General features: G+C 42.1%; 1 protein-coding gene and 3 non-coding genes across 5 annotated transcripts; 2 read left to right on the forward strand and 2 right to left on the reverse strand.

The window, feature by feature from the left end:
• The first annotated feature begins 22 nt into the window (after positions 1-22).
• LOC138629385 (store-operated calcium entry regulator STIMATE-like) lies at positions 23-20,103 on the forward strand. Of its 2 annotated transcripts, XM_069713047.1 has the most exons (10): positions 23-905; positions 3,090-3,138; positions 3,246-3,341; positions 4,129-4,250; positions 4,495-4,607; positions 6,839-6,916; positions 7,159-7,302; positions 10,884-10,991; positions 17,496-17,619; positions 19,360-20,103. In XM_069713047.1, exons 1-10 carry the CDS (start codon positions 704-706, stop codon positions 19,473-19,475), a joined length of 1,152 nt encoding a protein of 383 aa, XP_069569148.1. In that variant the 5' UTR covers positions 23-703; the 3' UTR covers positions 19,476-20,103. The 2 variants fall into 2 exon arrangements, with proteins under 2 accessions (XP_069569148.1, XP_069569139.1); XM_069713038.1 differs by lacking the exons at positions 23-905; positions 3,090-3,138; positions 3,246-3,341; ... (3 more) ...; positions 7,159-7,302; positions 10,884-10,991 and adding an exon at positions 17,280-17,388.
• trnae-cuc (transfer RNA glutamic acid (anticodon CUC)) lies at positions 5,562-5,633 on the reverse strand. Its single transcript has one exon. It is a non-coding gene; the product is annotated as a tRNA-Glu (tRNA).
• Positions 8,926-8,998, forward strand: trnar-acg (transfer RNA arginine (anticodon ACG)). The gene has a single exon. It is a non-coding gene; the product is annotated as a tRNA-Arg (tRNA).
• trnae-cuc (transfer RNA glutamic acid (anticodon CUC)) lies at positions 17,927-17,998 on the reverse strand. The gene has a single exon. It is a non-coding gene; the product is annotated as a tRNA-Glu (tRNA).
• Positions 20,104-20,240: the final 137 nt, after the last annotated feature.

Below are 20,240 nucleotides of genomic sequence, written 5' to 3' on the forward strand. Positions count from 1 at the left end.
CTGTCAACATGAGTGGGCACAGGGAAGCAGCTGGATCTACGCGAGCCGTGACCTGCAATTATTTGTATTTTTTTTTAACGCAGAGGAACCTTTTTTATTATTATTATTATTAATTTGTTTATTTAGTGTCACCAGTGAACGGGGCACGTCTGAGGAGAACTATTGGTCCGGTTTTAGCTTAATGGGTAAAAAAGAGTAGTTCGCTTGGAGGCTAGCAAGGGAGGCAATGATAGCAGCACCTCAGCCGCTGGACCTCCTCCGACTGGACGTTTGTCTGTCGGGGAAAAAATATACTTCAGACCCGTTGAGCTGCACCGTATAACCCATTTAAGATCCGTTGGGTTGGTTCCTCCTGTTAGCTGGCAGGACATATTGTTCACGGACCCTCAACACCAGCTTTGGTTGTTTCATGTTGCAGCTCTCGGTTATAAAGTCTTCCGACTTCCAGCCGCCGGGCGGTTTTTCTCGTCTCATGCCGAAAGCAGCTGCGGCTGTGCGGATGTCTGAAGCAGGAGAATGAGTGCGAGCTTTCGAGGGAGACGATGCCACCATCTTTCACCGAGGACTGTCCTGCTTAACGTGTCGATTAGCTGACCGACGACTACCGGAGCGAGCTGGGTCCGCGAGAAGCTCCCGTTCTCGGCTGGATTCATTTGTCACGTCCAACTCTTTCTGTCCCACGGCTGCGGTGAGAGGTGTCGGCATGCTGTCCCAGCTCGGGGAGGTGGCACTGGCAGGTCCGGGAGCGGCGGGGCTGCCCGCGGTGTCTTTTTCTAACACGTCAGCGTCCTCCAGCCCGACACCGGGCACCGATAACCGGGGGTGCGAGAATGGCGCCTTAATGGACTCGTTTGGGATTTTCCTGCAAGGTCTTCTCGCTGTGATGGCTTTCAGCACGTTAATGTGTGAGTACGGCCGAAGGTGTGCTATGTGTCAGACACCGGCTGCTGGTGTAACCGGGCATTGTCCGGTAGCAGCAGTCGATTAATCAATAGCGTTATTGATCTCGGCTGGAGGAGAGGGGGGGGGCACGTCCGACTTGAGAGCAGGCATTAACACATATTTAATATACTTGTAAAAGTAAATGAAAAGGGTTTTCATTTCAATGCTTTACGATACAAAATGACTTCACTTGTTCAGTGACTGTAATTAGAGTTACTTCCTTTCTACATTTCCTGGTACATTTGACCTCTGCTACATGATATGTGTTCTTCTGCATCACGAACTGCCCTCATAGGAAACTGATATGGTCTTCACAGACAGCTTTGTTCAGCTGCCATTTAACGGAGCAATGGCATGGGAAATAAATGTCAACTTTGATCATGTGCATTGGAAGTCAACTCAAATTGTAATGAGAACCACTTGATTAATCGATTATAGACAGACAACTTCCTCTAGTTTAGAATAGCCTTTTCTAAGTAAGCCGCACTACCTCAAGTGGTTACTCAATATACCCTGCTGTTGTTTCACAATTAAGGCCATTATCATTTTATTTTACCAAGTGTTTTGAGGAAATTAGCAGGAATTATTTTCAAAAAACTTACATTGTACAAACTGCTTTTTGACTTGTTAACGAAGACCGTTCCTGTTTTATTTGTCCCTGTGTACAGATTGCTGAGGTGTTTTTCCTTCTCTGGCTAAAATGGATTTACATTTTTAAATGTCCCCACTGTGGGATTAATAAAGTATAATCTAATCTAAATTAAACAGCCAAACGTACATTTAGATTGACTTGAAAACTTGGTAAAGAAAAAAATTATTCCGTAGGAGTTATCCGGGGTTTGAGTCATTCAGTGTGTGGCACAGCAATGACAGTTGTGTGACCTAATGAGAGAGGCCTTAGTTTTGTGTGTCCCAGCAGCAGGAATGCTCAGCATTTTACAGGTTTTTGTTTTTTGCACAAGGCAGCGCTCTGTGCAGAAGGAGTAGGCCGAGACCTCCGCCTGCTGTTCACATCACACCCAGCTGCAGGCAGGGTGTGATTCGTCTGAACTCACTCTTCGATTCAGAGCAGGGACTGAGGTCACAACTTGCAATATGTAACTTTCCTGCATGAAAATCGCCACAAGCCCTCAGTAAATGTTTGGGCAATGCTACAAAAACGTGCAAGTTTTTAAAGGGGAATTGTTTGATGTCCAGCTGACCTATCACAGTTATTAACAATTTATATAGCACCAAAGTCAGTTTCACCAGCATTAAAAGAAGAGGGTGGTGGAGGTGTCACAGAAAACAAGCCGCTATTGTGAAGAATAGTAAGAGCTTCATTTGTGTTGGACATTTTTCTGTGTTCGAGCCTAAAACCCCTCAGACTGTTTTACACGCAGACTGATTAGAGTGAGGACTTCTGAAAAGCAAACTAACGCTACAAAGCAGAATTTGCATTGATACAAACAGTACTTGTAGTGTTTGTCAGCTGGGAAGTGTTGTTCAACTTTATTACTAATATGTTTAATTTGGCCAGACGAGCTGTGTGATTTTGATTTCCAGAGTAAGGGGTTAGGGCCCGGTCCAAGTCTCCCTTTTGAACTTCTTCAAAGAAATATTTTCTAGTTTCCTAGTAATTTAGAGGTGAGCTGAAAATAAGGTTATCAGATTAATAATCTCACAGGTGCTGCATTTGATATTAGGTCAGGTTTTAATTTATGTTATGGATAACTAGTTCTTCTGTGACCAACAATATTATGTCCTTGCTTATTCCATTTTTTGGAGCAACAGACTTTGCACACATAGATTTAGCCTGTGCCATACAATCTGTCTCCCTTTGACTCACAGCTCATAGTTTCCTGTTAGCTTGATTGGAAAGTGTTTGATGTCTCACTTGTGAACCAATTGGAGTGGTAGTGACTGCTCGAAAGGGTGATGTCAACTCCAATTTTCAAATCATAAGCTTGTCTGTATAAGGTAAGAATATTAGTTGGACTAAACAAATGACCTAGCAATAAAATGCTGATTGGATGTTTGTTCACAGGAGGGTTGTTCCTTGATTTAATGAAACAGATTATTTTGGATTGTTTCTGTGCACCTATGCATTTGTATGAGATGTATGTGATCTGCTGTAAAAAATCACATCATCTCTGTTTCCTTCACAGTAAAACGGTTTAGGGAGCCCAAGCATGAGAGGAGACCCTGGAAGATCTGGTAAGGCAGCTAAATCAGCTAAAGTTCATTTATAAAATGCATGTGATGCAAAAGCATCACATTTAACTCTCTGGAGTCGATTGAAAGCAACTTCACTGTTTCCGCAGGTTCCTGGACACCTCAAAACAAGCAATTGGGATGCTGTTCATCCACTTTGCTAATGTCTACTTGTCGGACCTCACAGAAGAGGATCCCTGCTCACTGTGAGTATTTGACAATTCTCCTCAAAACTTCCTTGTTCTTCATTCTACCAACACATCACCAAGACCGTGTTAAAATTATGAAAATATTTAGCCAGGTTGACATCAATGCTTTGTTTCAAATGGCATACTTCCCTTAGTACACAAAAAAGAATCTTACTCTAACATGTTATGACTCTTACTTGTGTAGTACTTGAATTTTGACAGAGTAGTGTTCAAAATCGCTCGTTCTCAAATCGCTCACTGATGTTCTGCACTTACCGGAAATAACAATAACTTGTGAATGCACCGTCCGCCACCATATCTACTGGCTTTAATTATTTTACCCAAAAATCAATGTGTTTTTCGTGCCCTCTGTCTAACACACAAAAAAACATACTGGTGGCCTCTGTCCAACAGCAGTAAAGTGGAACTTAGTGAAACATAAACCCTTTTGAGGGAGTTCTGCAACAGTTGCAGCTTTCTCAGAAACCTTAATTTGAAATGCATTACACTGTTGGTCCCTTCCTTTCCGCTATATAGCCAAAATGTCGACCATTAAGTGTGGAAAGTGTCCAGCATTTGACACTCAATTATTGGACTGTTTTGAGAACACAATCCAGGTGCTTGTAGGGTGCTGCATATTTCCATGCTTGTCTGTGTAAACACATTTATGCCCTTGAAACAGTGTTAGCGCCTAAGTATGCCATTAGGCACACAGCACAAGTCTGGAAACCTAACCCCCGGAGTGTCCGGTCAGAAAACCGTAATGGCAGATTCCCATAATATTCTCTTTTTTCCCCCCCCCCAGATACCTCATCAATTTCTTGTTAGATGCTTCTCTGGGCATGTTGCTGATCTATGCAGGGGTAAGAGCAGTCAGCGCTATTGTAGAATGGAGGCAGTGGGACTCTCTGCGTTTTGGAGAATACGGTGAGGACCATGTGTGAGAGCGCTGGCAAATTCCTAAAATATCTGACATGTCCAGTGGAGGGCAGTAGTTGCCCTCAGCACTGCAATGCTGCAGTGTCAGGCTTTCTTTTGTTCTTTAAACAGTTTATATATCACTGAAGCAGTGAAATTTAATGACATTTTGTTCTACACGTATACCTAATACGCAAGAAGGTTTTTTTTTTGACAGCAATCTGTTATGTGTCTCTCATCTTTGTGTTTCTAGGAGAGCCAGTGCAGTGCACAGCATGGTTGGGCCAGTGTATCCTCTACATCCTCATCATGATGTTTGAGAAAGTCCTTATCATGCTTGTCCTCCTCATCCCCCAGTGGAAGAAGGTCAGAAAACAGAGTAATGGTTTGAAAAGGTAGCATGTGAAATTAGTGCCTATTGATTTCATTATTGTGTTATTCAAATTGAGATGAATACTAGTAAATGCACTCTCTACAGATTTTATTGACCCTGGAAGGTGGAGAATTCTAGTAAAAGCAACCTTCATTTAACCTAACACATCAGCAACACGTAGACTGTACATATGGCCTAACACTACGTTCACATGGAGCAGTCCTACCTGTTGCTCACCATGTTGCTATGTTAACTCTCTTCACCTCTCTCGCTTCCCTTCAGTATATTTGGAGGATCTAGTGTCTGCTCGTTAAAGAGTATTGAGGCCGTTTTAGTTCAACTAAATGCAAGGAGTGCTTCCCTAAATGTTGCGGAGGATTCTCTTGGATTTCCTACAGAGTTCTTTGTCAGTGTGTGTGTATGTATTTATAAAAATGTCTATGCTGTGTGCAATACAGCACACTTACAGACTCAAAGAGATGAAGAATATCTACACGTAGCAGGGCAGGTTTTAAAGTCTGAACTATTTTAAAGAATAACATACTTAAAAGATGTAGAAATTCTGTCACCTGTAATAGCCGAGCAGCGGTGAGAGTACCAAGTCCTTATGGTATGTTCAATAGAGTCAATGGAATCCCTGTTGTAAATGTGCTGTAGTGTCTAAAAATATGTCTTTTCGACCCATTTTTGTGTGACCAGCGAGCCAGAATTTTGGACAAAATTAGCAAACCAACAAACTAATTACTCCTGAGATGAACCCCTGATTTGTTTCCCATTAATTTAGCTCATATGTACGTGTAAAACTGCATCCAATCAAGTCAATACCACTTGACTGTGTTATCTATTGAAAGAGAAATTTAAAAGTAAATATAAAGGACCTGCTACGCTATGTTATTAGCTGATTCATAACTTGTCAATTTTGTGTTAGTTTATGAAAAAAAAATCAGTTCCCTGACCGGGAATCGAACCCGGGCCGCGGCGGTGAGAGCGCCGAATCCTAACCACTAGACCACCAGGGAAAAGTTATTAATACTGTGGAGACATGTTCTCTGGAATTTCTAGCATCTGACAGAGGACAGTGGTTGAAGAGTCACAACTTGCCTTCAGTAGAGGAAGTGGGTTGACAAAAGAGTACGAGAAAAGTACTCTGACCTGTAAATGAAATATCGCAGTAGTTATTTTGAGCATGACAATATGCCCCATGACGATTCGCCACCTTAATGTGCTGGAGGTTTGTGAGTCTCAGCGATTATGGGAACTGTGTTGTCAGGAGCAACATCCCCTCGTACGGTCTCCCAAGGCCATTTGTTCCCAGAGGAGAGGCCCGACAAACAGCGATTCACGACACTGTCACCTTGCCTGGATTTGGTAGACCAGGGCGTCCTTCTTGAGCCAGACCTGGGAGGGGAGCATGCTGGCAAGCATTTCGGTGACCAGGCCTTGACTAATAGGGACTGGCCTGGAACAAGGCAAATAAATGACATGGAGCTGGGTGCCAAGCCGGGCCGGAGGCTGGGGTGTGCCAATACTTGGCAATCTGTAATGGGAAAAGAGCTGAAGTTGGTGTCAAAAACAGGGATATTCATTAGTGTAGGGTGTGCTGAAAGCTTGGTTGCAGGGCAGATAAGGTGCTGTGTCAGCAGAAAAGCAAGCATTGTGCCCGGCTATTTTGGTGAAGAAGGACTTGGGCCGAATGGCAAAACTTTCAATTCATCAGAACATCCACATTTCAACCATCACCTAAGGACTTGCGCCTTTGGGAATGAAGAATGATATTCCAGATAAAAGCAGCTGAAATGTGTTTTCTCCAAACGGTGGCCAGGCTCACCCTTAGAGATCCTGGGCAACATCTAATGGAGGATTTCCAGGCACCTCCAATTGGTCGGAGACCCCCGGTAGACTCAAAACATGCTGAAAAGCAACAATGGATGGGTGGATGGATGGATGGGTGGATGAGGGATGGATAGGTGGCGCAGCAGCACAATGCTTATGCAGGAATTTTTCATCAACTTAGATTTTTTTTTTAAAGAAAGACAAATGGCCCAACTGCATATGTATGTAGCTCGCATTGTTTGCTGATTGAAAATAAAGAAAATGCCAAAAATAAATTTGAGGCTGAAATATTATCACTGTAATTATGCACGTTTCTTCATCATTTTTTTTATGTTGTCAGCAGATTAATCATTGTCTGTATGTTTGTTGTATGTGTTTGTCGGTGTCACAGTTGGCTCTCCTCAACCCCATAGAGAATCCTGACCTGGAACTGGCCATCGTCATGCTAATCGTTCCGTTCTTCATCAATGTAAGTCTGATGTCACAATGTGTTTTTCTTTCCCGCCTGATTTTACATTTCCTGCACAAACAATACTGCACATGTCTAATGAGATCCTGTCACTGATTGCCTATATCATTCCTGTTTGTTCGTACCATTGCCATTGTCAAATATAACGTAAATCTTCCCACCTTTGATGAATGCTGTAAAATCCCTGAAGTTAATTCCACCCGGGTAACTTCAGTCACAAGTGTCTTCTATGTTTTGTTTAGGCCCTCATGTTCTGGGTGGTAGATAATTTCCTGATGAAGAAGCACAGGACAAAAGCAAAGCTGGAGGAGAGAGAAGAGGATTCACGGGGAAACAGCAAGGTGCGCTACAGACGAGCTCTTTCCCACGATGACTCAGAGTCGGAGGTAAGTCTCAGTGCAGTTAACACCGAAGGAGACGGTTTAAAGTGAATGCCCAGCGTCGTGCGGTACAGAGGCCGCACTCGGCCTGCCCTGTTTCTTTTATAATCCAACAGTCCTCCTTCTAACACTCTGGGTTGTCTCAGTATGGCATAAGCTGCTCCTTGTCAACACTAATTGGCACTCTCTTATGGACAAACTTAATTTACATGCATTTACATATTATACTAACTAGGAATCTGTATCTGGATATCTGTCCTGGCTAAGAGAAACCATGTTAATGCAGTTAACCCACAAGTTAAATGGTCACGTAACTCTTCTCTCCAAATGTAGACAGTAGACAGATAAAACCACATTTCATATTTGGTATAAATGGGACAACAGTAATTCTCTGACCAGAAATTGCACCCAGGCCACGGCGGTGAGAACGCAGAATCCTAACCATGAGACCAACAGGGATGTTTATGAGTATACCATAAGCATGTAATCATGAAAATGTATTTGAACAACTAATATGTCTTCTTCAGAGCCACAAATATTGTTTATTTGGATGGCATCACCTGAAACTAAGAATCATTGTGTTTTTATTACCTAGGAAATGGCCCTTAATTTCTCCATAGAGAGCGGGGCCCCCTTCCACCAGAACACCATGTTAGAGCCCCGTTTCTTCAGCATTCCAGAGCAGACAAACCAAACAGTGGCGCCGGAAAGGAATTTAGACGTTTTCTGCGGGCCATCATTTTATTTTCTCACAGGCTTTGAAGTACAGGGTGAGGCGAGGGGGGTCTGACTGCCTGGCTTGTGTTTTGATGTTTTTTTATCCAACTATTTATTCATCAAGACTAAAAGCACAGTTTTATCTCCATCACTATGTTGGTCATACATTTGAATTGCAAACAAAAATTGAACATTGTCCATGATCACATTTATCCAGAATTGCTTTACTTAGATGTGTTTAGAGAGGAAATGATTGCTGTTATCAAACCAAGATTATACCCCTTGGTCATGTTTTTGTTTGTCCTTAAAATTGTGGATTTGTCCTCGTATTTTGGTCACAACCAGCTTTTAGGTCAAATATCGTAGAACCTAGTTTGTGTCAGAGGTTGAAGAAACTCAAGTACAGTGATGTCAGGTCAGAGGTTAAAAAAAGAAGCACAAAATGGACTTGAAGTCATTTTGCCCACTTGTTTATTAGTGGATTTATTCTCTTGAAAAGTCTCGAAAAAAAACATATTAAATTCAGTATCACATCTGGACAATTAGAAACAGATGTTGAGATATTATTTTGCTGCAAGACAACTTGTGTCCTATGTAAAATTATCGAAGCAAAAATGGTATATGGCCTATTCAAACCAGTAGTTATATTTCTTGTGATTGGTCCCTGGGTGTAAGATCACAAAACCAAGTCGAGCGGATTTTCAAGGCAGTTTACCATCTGAACGGTCGAAGCAGTGCAGCTAAAAGCCAGCTTAGTGGTTTGTTTCACTGCCCGCCTGCTGTAGTTGCTCTGAGGGAGCACGCATCACTGCACTTTGGGGGGAAGCGCTGAACTGAGCTGTGCTGTGCTGAACTGAGCTGTGCTGTGCTGAAACAAATGTATTCATACCAGCAGTTATCTGCTTTCCATGGGGGCCAGTGGCGCAATGGATAACGCGTCTGACTACGGATCAGAAGATTCTAGGTTCGACTCCTGGCTGGCTCGAATGTCTTTTTCTTCACTTACTTTTTTTATTAAGACTAAAAAGCAGCATTGGCTGACATTGATCTATCTGACTATTATATCATGATGAGAGACGAACTGTCATGCTAGTAAGCCTTTTTCACTGTTCTCAGTCCAACTTGCATAGTGAAAGGACAGCATTACTTCATAAACGATGGAATTATGGCCTCACCGTTGTATGCCTCGACCCACCAGTCAAGCCAAGCTAAGCTAAGCAAGTTTACGTCCATGTCTGTCGGAACTCATGCAAAATATGTAGTGAAGACTTTGAAGAGACTTTGAAGGATTCCTTATGTGTTAGTGAGTTCATCAAACAAAGCTGATTGACGCTAGACAACGCTTCAAATATAGATGCTTCTGCAAAAAAGCTACAAATTGTAAAACGTGCTTTTTTTTTTTTAACACGCGTATTCACCCCGGTAGCGTAGAATATACAATCACCTCAGTCTCAAGGTGGACACGCAGGATTAATGTTACCAATTCAATGTCTGCTATAAATGTGAAACACTGCCACAATCTCCCCCTTCTTGTTCCTCAGTTATGGCATTGAATAATGGTCAGAAAACATTTTGATGTCACAGTGAAGTTGACTTATGATCTGTTGGATATAGAATTTCATAACTTTATTATTTCATCACATCACACGTGTTTTTAAAATGGGGTTATAAGGGTTTTCCCCACCATTATATCACTTAGGTTCCACACCCAAATGTTTTCTTCACAGCACCTGAACCACTATAGCTTTACTACAGGCTTTGTTTCACCAGTGTTTGGTGATTATTCTTTTTATGGCAGGCAGTGCCTTTTTAGATAAATATTGTAATGACAGTGGTCTCAAATTACATTAAAATGCCTTGATTTTAATCAAATTACTGCCCTCCGCAATCTTAAGAGAAAGTGGTCACGGTGACCTTGAACTTTGACCACCAAAATCTTATCTGTCCAGATAAACATAAACATTTGTGCCAATTTTTTTTAAATTCCCTCAAGCCGTTGTTGAGATATTGCATTTGCAAAAACTGGAGAGACATGAGGTCTTGACTTGCCCACCAAAAATGAATCAGTTCATGCTTTGAAGCCAATTTAACATGAACAAAAATGGGATGGACAGTCTGAGGTCACAGTTGCCTTGACCTTTGACCTTTCCACACCAAACTCTTAAGTAGTTCATTCTTTAGGCAGAGGAAATTATGAATTAATGGTGATTAAAGACTTTTACATACACTGGTTATTTCCCAAAACTGGATAATATTTTTTTAAATAAATAAATATAACAAAGAACAGCTTTTATTTTCTAGAAATATTACACGTGAAATGTATTTTTTTTGTCTCTGGAGGGAGCCTAACATCTTAGAAAATAACCTTGACAGTTTCATCCGTGTTATTTTGGCTTAGAGTACTCAGACTGCGAGACAACTTTTGGCGAATAAAGTGTTGGTGTCTTTAAAATACATTTACTATTTACAAAAATTTGTGGAGCGTTACAAATACCAGACCGAGATAACCTGCATAAAGAAACGGCGGTTGAAAGAAGGAAGTGGACATTAGCCAGGCAGAGAAGGTCTGATGAGTGATGCTCGTGTCTGATTGAGTTATCCAACTTGTGCACGTGAAATACTAAATGCTTGGACGCCTTTGAAAGTCCCAGAGTTTTAGTAGAAAGAAACAAAGTCAGGCAGGATAAAGTCTTTCAGAAATCATGCAGAACTGACAGTCCTCCCTCCAGCGCCTCCTTTCCCCAAAAGTAGCACAGTTTTTGTTTTTTTTATATATATTTGACTGCACTATTTATAATGTAACAATGAACCTGCTTACCAAGCTTTTTAGGTCTGTTATACCTCCATCCCTGTGCTTTCCTGTTTCTTAGATCCTTTTCTCAGCAGACGATGAAATGGATGAGTCAGATGAAGACGATGTCCGACGTCTCACCGGTGTGAAGGCAGTAAAAAAGAAGAAGCTTCGCATGGGGATTCCCGTCTGACCTGCGTGCCTAGATTTACTGCTACGTTTGAATATCTTCTGGTAGCTCTACACCTCACACCTCCACATACGTTCCCTGATTACGATTTCAGCCTTTGATGACAAAAAGAATATACCATAAGTAACTTCCCTTTACTGTTGACTCCTGGAGGACTGCTACATAAACCATGTTTAAACTGGGATGCTGGCAGATATTTATTGCAGTTAACCAGGTTCTTTGGATCACTGTTGCTTTTCGACATGGCACTCCTGGGATGAGTGTTGTGTTTAAAGACACTGGGGAAAAAGACCATCAACAGACATTATACTGCTAAATCCTTAATGTAAGTATAACAGGAAAAAAAATAACACTGGGTTAATACTGTTTGGACTTTATTGGTAATGTGTATGAGTGTAATGGTCCAGAATTAAGTTGGTTGGACAAATGTAAGTGGCCCCAACAGCCAAATATCATGCAAATGACACTGTCATAGGACTTGGTTACATTTGATTCCCTAACATGTCCCTGCAGTGATTGTATTCCTGATGTAGATTCCATGCAAACTTTTTTGTTTCCCCCCTTTCGTCTTCTTATTTTGACAAGACCACCATAGCCTGCAGTGTGTGTGTGTGTGTGTGTGTGTGTGTGTGTGTGTGTGTGTGTGTGTGTGTGTGTGTGTGTGTGTGTGTGTGTGTGTGTGTGTGTGTGTGTGTGTGTGTGTGTGTGTGTGTGTGTGTACATTTGCACACCCCTCAACTCGAGGAGCATTACGTCAGTGTTTGAATCACTGTACTGATGCAACTCCAACTCTTTGCAGCACAGTTACCCACTTTACTACTGTATATCTTTTATGTGATGTTACATGTTGTCAGAGGGAGCACATTCACTCTTGCAGCAATCTTCCATTTTTGTCTTCTAGCAGAGACTTCTAACTTCTCTTTTCAACTCGGAAAAAAACTGCAGGACTGCAAGAACCACATCCTTCTACTTTCAGCTCATCCAGTGTCGTCTATAGACACAAGACTGCAGTCTCAGTTTGTTTGTGATTGTTTTACTGATGTGTTCTGACTTGTCTTTTGTCCTATTTGAAGACGTTTTTGAGTTTTTACTGTTATTTTCGGGCCAAAAAGGGTACTATGCTTGTCCCAAAAGTGTTTTTGAATTCCTTTACTCCAACAGAGAGAGTAGATATGGGAACCATTTCTTGCACAAGTTCCCATTTATCATAGCTTTCATTTTTCCTTTTGTACTTTGTGAGATTTTTGTTTGTTTGGTTTTTTTAATTTTGTTCCAGTAATGTGCCTGAGTGAATTACCAGCAGGTGTTTCGTTAGTTATTTGTGAGGGTTTTTTTTTTTTTTTGACTGTTTTAATCAGAGCTCGAGATCTTCAGGCATGAAGCAGCATTCAGCAGGCTCTGATGTTAAGAATGTGACATGCATTGACCTCTAAACTGTAAACAGTGAGTGTGGACCAGACAGATGAGAGAAAGTGTGTGTGTGTGTGTGTGTGTGTGTGTGTGTGTGTGTGTGTGTGTGTGTGTGTGTGTGTGTGTGTGTGCGTGTGTGTGTGTGTGTGTGCGCGTGTGTGTGTGTGTGCGTGCGTACATGCCATGTACTGGTGTGTACTGAATACATGTGTGCAGAGTTGGTGTGACTGCTGGTTCTGTTTTAAAGTAAATGGAGTGACATAAACTGTGATGGTGCTGGTGATGAGTTCATTATGACGTTTTTGGCATGTTGGGAAGGAATACATGACATTTTAAAAGGGGAAAGTCCAGCACCTTGCAGCAGTTATGGTAACTCAACTCGACCAGGACAAAGAGGGCTTTTAGTAACTACTCGATGATTAAAAGACGGGTGATGGGGGAAAATTATCATTATAAATGCTTTTTAAATAAAGGATGTGATACACTATGTTATTAGCTGATTCATAACTTGTGTCAATTTCACGTTAGTTTATGAAACACAATCAGTTCCCTGACCGGGAATCAAAGTCAGGCCACTGAGAGCACCGAATCCTAACCACTAGACCATCAGGGCTGGCCGAGTTTAGGAGGTAGTCACGTCAACCCTTCACCACTAGGGGGAGTGTATTAGCCATTGGAGCCGCCTGATGTACAGTCAGTGTGCCCAGAAATAGATCCGCTGCTTGAGGGACTACACAGGCAATAATTTAGCATCAGGAGTCATGTTCATTTTTCAGAAGCTATTAAAAGAGCATTACATCCTGGATCATCAGCTTTAGTTAACACACAAACACCTATTTTCTATGACCACTCTCCCTGTTCATGCACTCATCTGACTAACATGCATTTGTCGTCTGTTTTTTTCTAGATCTTCTGTAACAGTTAACAGTCATGTTTTAAGCAAACATGACACTTAACAGCAACTAATACCACAGTTTAAGTTGTTGAAGGAGATATATATGTGACAATTAATGGTAGGTAGACCTAATTATAGCCAACACGTACAAAGTGATGCTTGTTGCCTTAAACATTACTGTAACGTCCCCAGTGGTGGGACTGGGGAGGACAACGACACAACAGCCGATAGCTAAATGAGTCAATGCAGTAGTCGCCAAAATAAAGCAGTTTATTCATGTTTGAAAACAGGTCGACAGAATGGTTGTGCCAAATAAAAGAAAACAGTAAAACAAAACTGGGCCTAACTAACCCACTGTGTCACAAAAGCAGAAATTTTGGAAGCACATGGATTCAAAGGAACTTGCCAATACCCGTTTAACATGTCAAGCTTTGCGACGTATTTTACGTGACTAATTTCATCAATGAGTGGCGAAGGATGGGCATCCGGAACAATCACAGTATTTACCTCACGGAAGTCAGTACAAAACCTGCGACTGCCATCAGATTTTGTGTCCAAGATACGAGGGGAACTCCGTGAACTGGAGCTTGGCACTGCAAACACATTTTGTACAAGATAATTAACCTCCTTTTTCATGACTTCCCTCTTAGCCGGACTGACCCGATAGGCACGTTGCTTAATCGGCGTAGGGCTCGTCAAGACAATGGCATGAGTAGTGACAGAAGTCTGGGAAGGAATATCCTTAAACGAGCTCGGAAATTCACACAAGAGCTTCTCAACATCATCACGCTGGTCACTAGGTAGATGAGACAAGTAATAAGGCAAATTGGACAATACATTGGAATTACTTAACCTTGCCTCCTGTGATGTGGCGTTACGCATCAACAACCCATCTTCATCACCTGAACACCTCACACTTGGAAAAAGAAGCAACAGCTGAAATGGAAGTCTTCACCTCAGGACCTGAAGAAGACCTATTTTGATCATCTCTGGAGTGGAACAGTTTCATCATGTCGACATGACGATCCGGGGTTTGGATGACGTAGTTCGTAGCACTGAGTTTCTCCTGTACATCATAAGGACCAGAACATTTGGTAGAGAGGGCGGAACCAGGCACAGGCAAAAGAATCAAAACTTTGTCTCCTGGCTGAAATGAGTGGACAACCGCCTTCTGGTCATAGAGTTGCTTCATCTTCCCCTGAGAAGATGTCAGAGCCTCCCTAGCCAAAGAGCAGGCTTGCTGAAGACCATCTTTAAGCTTAGCAACATACTCTGGAGTTCTTTTGACCTGTTTTTCTGACATGATCAGATGCTCTTTCAGGATTTTCAAAGGACCTGCAACTTAATGTCCAAACACCAACTCAGCTGGACTAAAACCCAGTGATTCTTGCACAGCTTCGCGTGTCGCAAACATCAGAAGGGGAATACCATCATCCCAACCTTTGAGAATCAAGGCAGTGTTTGCGCAATATTGATTTCAAGGTGTGATGAAATGGTTCTAGTGCCCCCGTGCTCTCGGGATGATAAGGACTAGATGTAACTAGATGGTTCCGTAGTGGGATGGCTTCCGGGAATCTAGTGGAAGAGCAAATAATGGTAACTTAATACTGATTTCCAATTTTAGTCTTTCGCAACAGCCCCACACAGTAAACAATCACTTTTTCAAAAGGCTCCCCCATCAGCAGAATGGGGCAAAGGAGAGCTGGAAGAATCACTTCATTTGGGTTTCCTGCCACTTGACACACATGGCAGGTACGACAGGGATGAACAACATCAGATTTGAGTCCTGGCCCAAAGAAATGTTTGAGGACTCTATTATAGGTTTTCATGACTCCCATATGTCCTGACTACAGGTGATGAGCTAAGGTCAGTACCTGGGAAGATATGTGGTGGGAACTACAACCTGATGATTCACATTCCACTCCACATTCTCTGAGACATCACTGGTCCAGCGTCTCATCCACAAGCCATCAACAAGCAGGTAGGCCATTTTCTTTTTTCTTGGCATCTTCCTGACTAAGAACAGAAGAAAGAAATTTTGAAAGAATGACATCACCCTGTTGTGCGGCAACGAGCTCCTCCCTACTGGCCGGAAGTTTTACATCCTCTGGAGTGGAAGGAGACACCACAACGTCAGCGGGTTGATTCATAGGCGTGACTCTCGGACTGTGACACAGAAACCTCAGGAAACGGATGCGTAACGAAGATGGTGTCAGACAACTTAATACCATTTTTCTTTGACTGGCCTCTGGTAACCACACAAGCAGGAAAGACATCAGGGGGAATTTGTCCTTTTTTGTCAGATTCAGAGTTTGCATGAGGGCTGTCAAGCACTTCAGGAACTGGCATAACCTTGCCCGCAGCTAGATCGTTACTCAGAATGAAGTCCACACCCTTAATTGGTAAGGCAGGAAGAACAGCCTCTTTGAACGATCCGCTGACCAGGGAGGACTGAACATGAATATTATGCAGAGGGGCAGGTATGAAACTCCTTCCATCACCTTGTACACTTGCACCGGAGTGACATGATGAGTTGGATGGTAATATGCCTGCCCGAATAATTGACCGGGAACCTCCCGTGTCTCTCACAATCTTCACTGGCGGCTGTTGTTTTGGATCACCAGTTAGTGAAGCAAAGCCCTCCAGAATCAGGTTCAGTGTTTCCACCGTTAGAAGCTTTTGTACCTGATAGCGACACAGTCTTTACCAGACCCGCACTTTTTGGTTGTGTGTGAGGTGGTCTTTGTTGTTTACGCTTAAGAGTCATACAATCAGCAAAAAAGTGACCTTTCTTATGACAATAAAAGCCTTCTGGATCCCCACGTGGAGGCGACGGTGGTCCCTCGGTTTTCTCAAGTGAGGGATCAGATCTTACAGGGTGTGATACTGATACTTTGTCTGGGCGAGAGGAAGAAACAAGCACATTCTTATGAGTAAAAACAAATTCATCAGCAAAAACAGCTTCCTCGGACACTGATGTTGGAAAGGCGTTAAAAGCATCTGCACAAACATCTATTTTATTTAGACAGTGCAAGAAAATTGCTTGAACGAGAGTGTAGCCATTCAGATCTGGTTCCTCACTGAGTCACTTGCGTATGTCATTTCAAAACAGTGAGTCAGTTTGTCCACCATCATGCAGTTCACACCTCGTTTTCAGGTTAGTTTGCCAAGTTTTATAACTTATATTGCCTTAACTGTTTGCTTACTAGTTTCAGGTACCTTGTTATCCAGAGAATCCAAAATGTAAACACATTTTAAACAATCTAATATACCAAGAAAATAGCATGATATTTATTGATTTATTCAAATAAATTATTCAGAATAATTTATCTGACGGCTCGTTTGCCAGATTTTGAATTCTTTCTTCAACACTTTAATTCAAGTATTACGAAAGTGGACTATATTCACCTTAACAGATGCTGCTGTTATGAGTGCTACATGTAAACAAAACAACAACAAAAAACATTACATAGAATAGATAGAAGATCTTGCCCTGAATACAGCTGGTTGCCTATGATTCACACTGAGGGCCCTCCTCAACCTCCGACCTGACAGTTGGGCAGTTTTCCTCTCTCTCTTCTCAGTCCAGCCCTTATTTTCTTGGTTAATGTGTTAACTGTCTGGAAAAGCTTTTTATAAGACCAAGAGAGGAATTCCCTCTGGCTTAAGTTGTTGCTCTGGGCAGGCAGAGTCCCAGCCACTGGAGCTGCAGGGAGGTGTTGCTGGGTGGTGGACACTCTTGATTTTCCTTTTAGTGCCAGGTCCCACACCAACATTTTGAAAAGAGGATATCTCTGCCAGGGTCAGCAGGGGAGGGCCGAGGCAGACTGCCACTTGTGTTGTGTTCTGCATTATCAGCTGTCGGCCAGTAAGCTTCTCATTAAAGACGGAAGACCCATTTCAGCTGTACCATCCCTCACGTCACACCTAATAATACACACTGACGATGGTGGTAGGGGGTCTGACTGACTCACTGGGTCTGGACCAGGACTATATATAATGGCAGCTTTGCTGGGGGACAAAGACAAACACTTACAAGAATAAGAACCTTGTGGAACCACTCCACCAACTTTAATAACCATGTCACAGGTATGTTATAGGCTGTTTTGATTATAACATGATTGTAACACACTTTTCCATGTTTGACTGCAGACGCGACATTAACACTCATTACTTACCCTTCTTTTCTTCACCAGCCGGGCGAGGTAAAAAAGAAGAAGCGCCCGCCAATGAAGGAGGAGGACCTGAAAGGGGCTCGCAGTAAACTGGGACTGAAGGGCGAGGTCAAAAGTAAGACCTATGAGGTCATGGTGGAGTGTGGTGAGTCAGTTATTTTATTAATGTTATTTCCTCTGACAATGAAACATAGGACTAGTGACGCAATACCATGTCAGATGTTTGCCCTCTGTAAAGACATTTTGCCTCCCTGTCTTTACAAATGTGGTTGTTGTCCATAGAGATTTTTGTTTTATTACTGCTTGGCCCGTAGACCTAAATATCCTGCTAAATAAACAAATACATGTTGAAAATGATCAGGGAAAAATGTATATATAGGCCTATAGATTAATTAAATTATATTATTTCTATAGTGTGGCAGTGCTTTTGTATGGGTACAAGATAAAAGATGTTCCCTGACCGGGAATCGAACCCGGGCCGCGGCGGTGAGAGCGCCGAATCCTAACCACTAGACCACCAGGGACAACTAGCGCAAATTGCGTCAGTTTCGGAGCTACCCCTAAACTACACAGAGTCTGCTTTTTCGTTAGACATGTCTGATAACAGATCAATAGTGTCTGTCGAGGTGTTGGTTGTTCAAACACATTCAAATTTGAGTTTGTGAAGCCTCCTGTGGAGAGCAGAGAGCGATGATGTCGCGTCGAGCAGCCAGATGAGGATTCCCCCCACGTGTTTACGCAGGGAGGAGAAACTGAAAATTGAATCTGCGTTGTTTAACTGGAGTATTTGCGTTAACAACTGAGTCTGAATAGCATCATTAGAAACTGAGTTTATTAGCTTTGAACTGAATTCTAATTACCTTGAAACGGTATGAGATAACGCGATAATAAGTTACGTTGCTCTAAAAATAGTTTGATCTTCATTGGAAATCCAACAGTTGAATGAATATTGAAGTAGAGTTGCTGAAAGATTCAATTCAATTCCATTCAATTCAATTCAATTCAACTTTATTTATATAGCACCAAATCACAACACGTTATTTCATGGCACTTAACACGTTAAAGTCCTTACAGCAAGGCTTTACAATATTATACAGAGAAACCCAACAATTCAACAATTCCCACATAAGCTAGGAGGGGGGGGAAAACAACTCCTCTTTAAGGGAGAAAAACCTCCAACAGAGGGAAGAAAAACTCCCTCTTAACAGGAAGAAGCCTCCAACAGAACCAGGCTCAGAGGTGGGCGGCCATCTGCCTCCACCAGTTGGGGTGAGAGCAGAGAGAGAAAAGGACAGCATAGAGATATAAGAGAAGAACTGTTGGTGGGGCTGACAATCACAGAGCAGAGACATGCAGCTCCATGACGGGACATCTGCAAAAGAAAGAACAGAAACTACACGAGCGAAGGAACTGAATGGAGACAACAGATAATAAGAATAAACTATGGGAGAGAAAAAGATGGTGAGGTATGAGTCAGTTAAACAGAAGGAGGAAAGAAAAGAAGCTCAGCATGTAACGAGGTCCCCCAGCAGCCTCGGCCTATAACAGCATAACTAAGGGTTGGTTCAGGTCTACCTGAGCCAGCCCTAACTATAGGCTTTATCAAAAAGGAACATTTTGAGTCTAATCTTAAAGCTAGAGAGGGTTTCTGCCCCTCGAACACAAACTGGGAGCTGGTTGGTTCCACAGGAGAGGAGCCTGAAAACTGAAGGCTCTGCCTCCCATTCTACTTCTGGAAACTGAATGAAATGAGACAGAAACTGACACTTTTCTTTTTCACATACTTCCCTCAAAGACCCACGTGTAATTTCTGTTTGAGGAGGAGTAGTCACATGGTACAAGCATATGTTTTCCTGACAATATTTATGTCTCTTTCTGTGTCCAGAGCGTATGGGCAAAGTGGCTCCGTCCGTGTTCAGCGGCGTGAAGATGGGAACAGAGACGGCCCTGCACCAGCCCGGTGCTGCCAAAGCTCCTGGCGCCAGTGTGTTCAGCAAGTAGACACTCAGCAACATAAAACAAATGGCACAGAAGGAATTGAAAGTGTTTGTGTTTCAGAGTCAGTGGCTTTTATAATGTGGACTGCAAAGTGTGTGTTTTTTTGTGTTTTTTTTTTCATTTTTAAACCAAACATTTGTGTAATTTCAGAGAGATAAAGGGCTAACCCCTTTATATTATTTTGTACTAGTAGCATATTTTGATATGACTGCTATGTATTCTTTTTTTTTACATTACTTATTTATATAAATCCTTTCCCGTGTGTTGAAATGTAATGTTCCTTTATTTACTGGTAGTAGAGGCGGTGTTATACTCTATGGACTATATTTAGAGCTTTAAATTAACTCTGGTAACTTGTCAGATGTACGTAAACAGTAATTGTGAGGAGCAACCTCATCAAATATACTGGTCTACTTAAGGACCTGTCTTTCAACAATACAGTCATAACAATCAACATACACAAGCTCGTGTATATCTGCATGAACAATAATAGCATAGAGGCACATAGTTTCTGATTGTCTTCATGTGTACAACAAATCTGTCACAGAACATAAAAAGCAGTCATGTGAGAATTAATCATGACAGTGTATGTAACTGCGAATTGTCTTATTAAAATGTAATTTTAAGCCTTTGCTATTTCAGTATTTATTGGTCTCAGTATAGTGAAAAACGGGGAAAGAAAGAATGAAGAAAGACCGTGCCAGATGATGAAGATAACTCACTGAATCAAGTTCAAAGTACGGCCCAGTTTAGAGAAAAAAACATTCC

Source organism: Brachyistius frenatus, unplaced genomic scaffold (genome assembly GCF_029030835.1).
Source record: "Brachyistius frenatus isolate BFR_SWC_R1_liver_20210118 unplaced genomic scaffold, ASM2903083v1 Contig_4, whole genome shotgun sequence".
Taxonomy (NCBI): Eukaryota; Metazoa; Chordata; class Actinopteri; family Embiotocidae; genus Brachyistius; species Brachyistius frenatus.

Excerpts from the sequence above, each read along its gene's own strand:
- LOC138629385 (XM_069713047.1), top strand. The coding sequence starts at position 704 with ATGCTGTCCCAGCTCGGGGAGGTGGCACTGGCAGGTCCGGGAGCGGCG. Across the intron at positions 3,342-4,128 it reads GAAGAGGATCCCTGCTCACT|ATACCTCATCAATTTCTTGT; the intron begins GTGAGTATTTGA and ends CCCCCCCCCCAG. Across the intron at positions 17,620-19,359 it reads TGAGGTCATGGTGGAGTGTG|AGCGTATGGGCAAAGTGGCT; the intron begins GTGAGTCAGTTA and ends TTCTGTGTCCAG.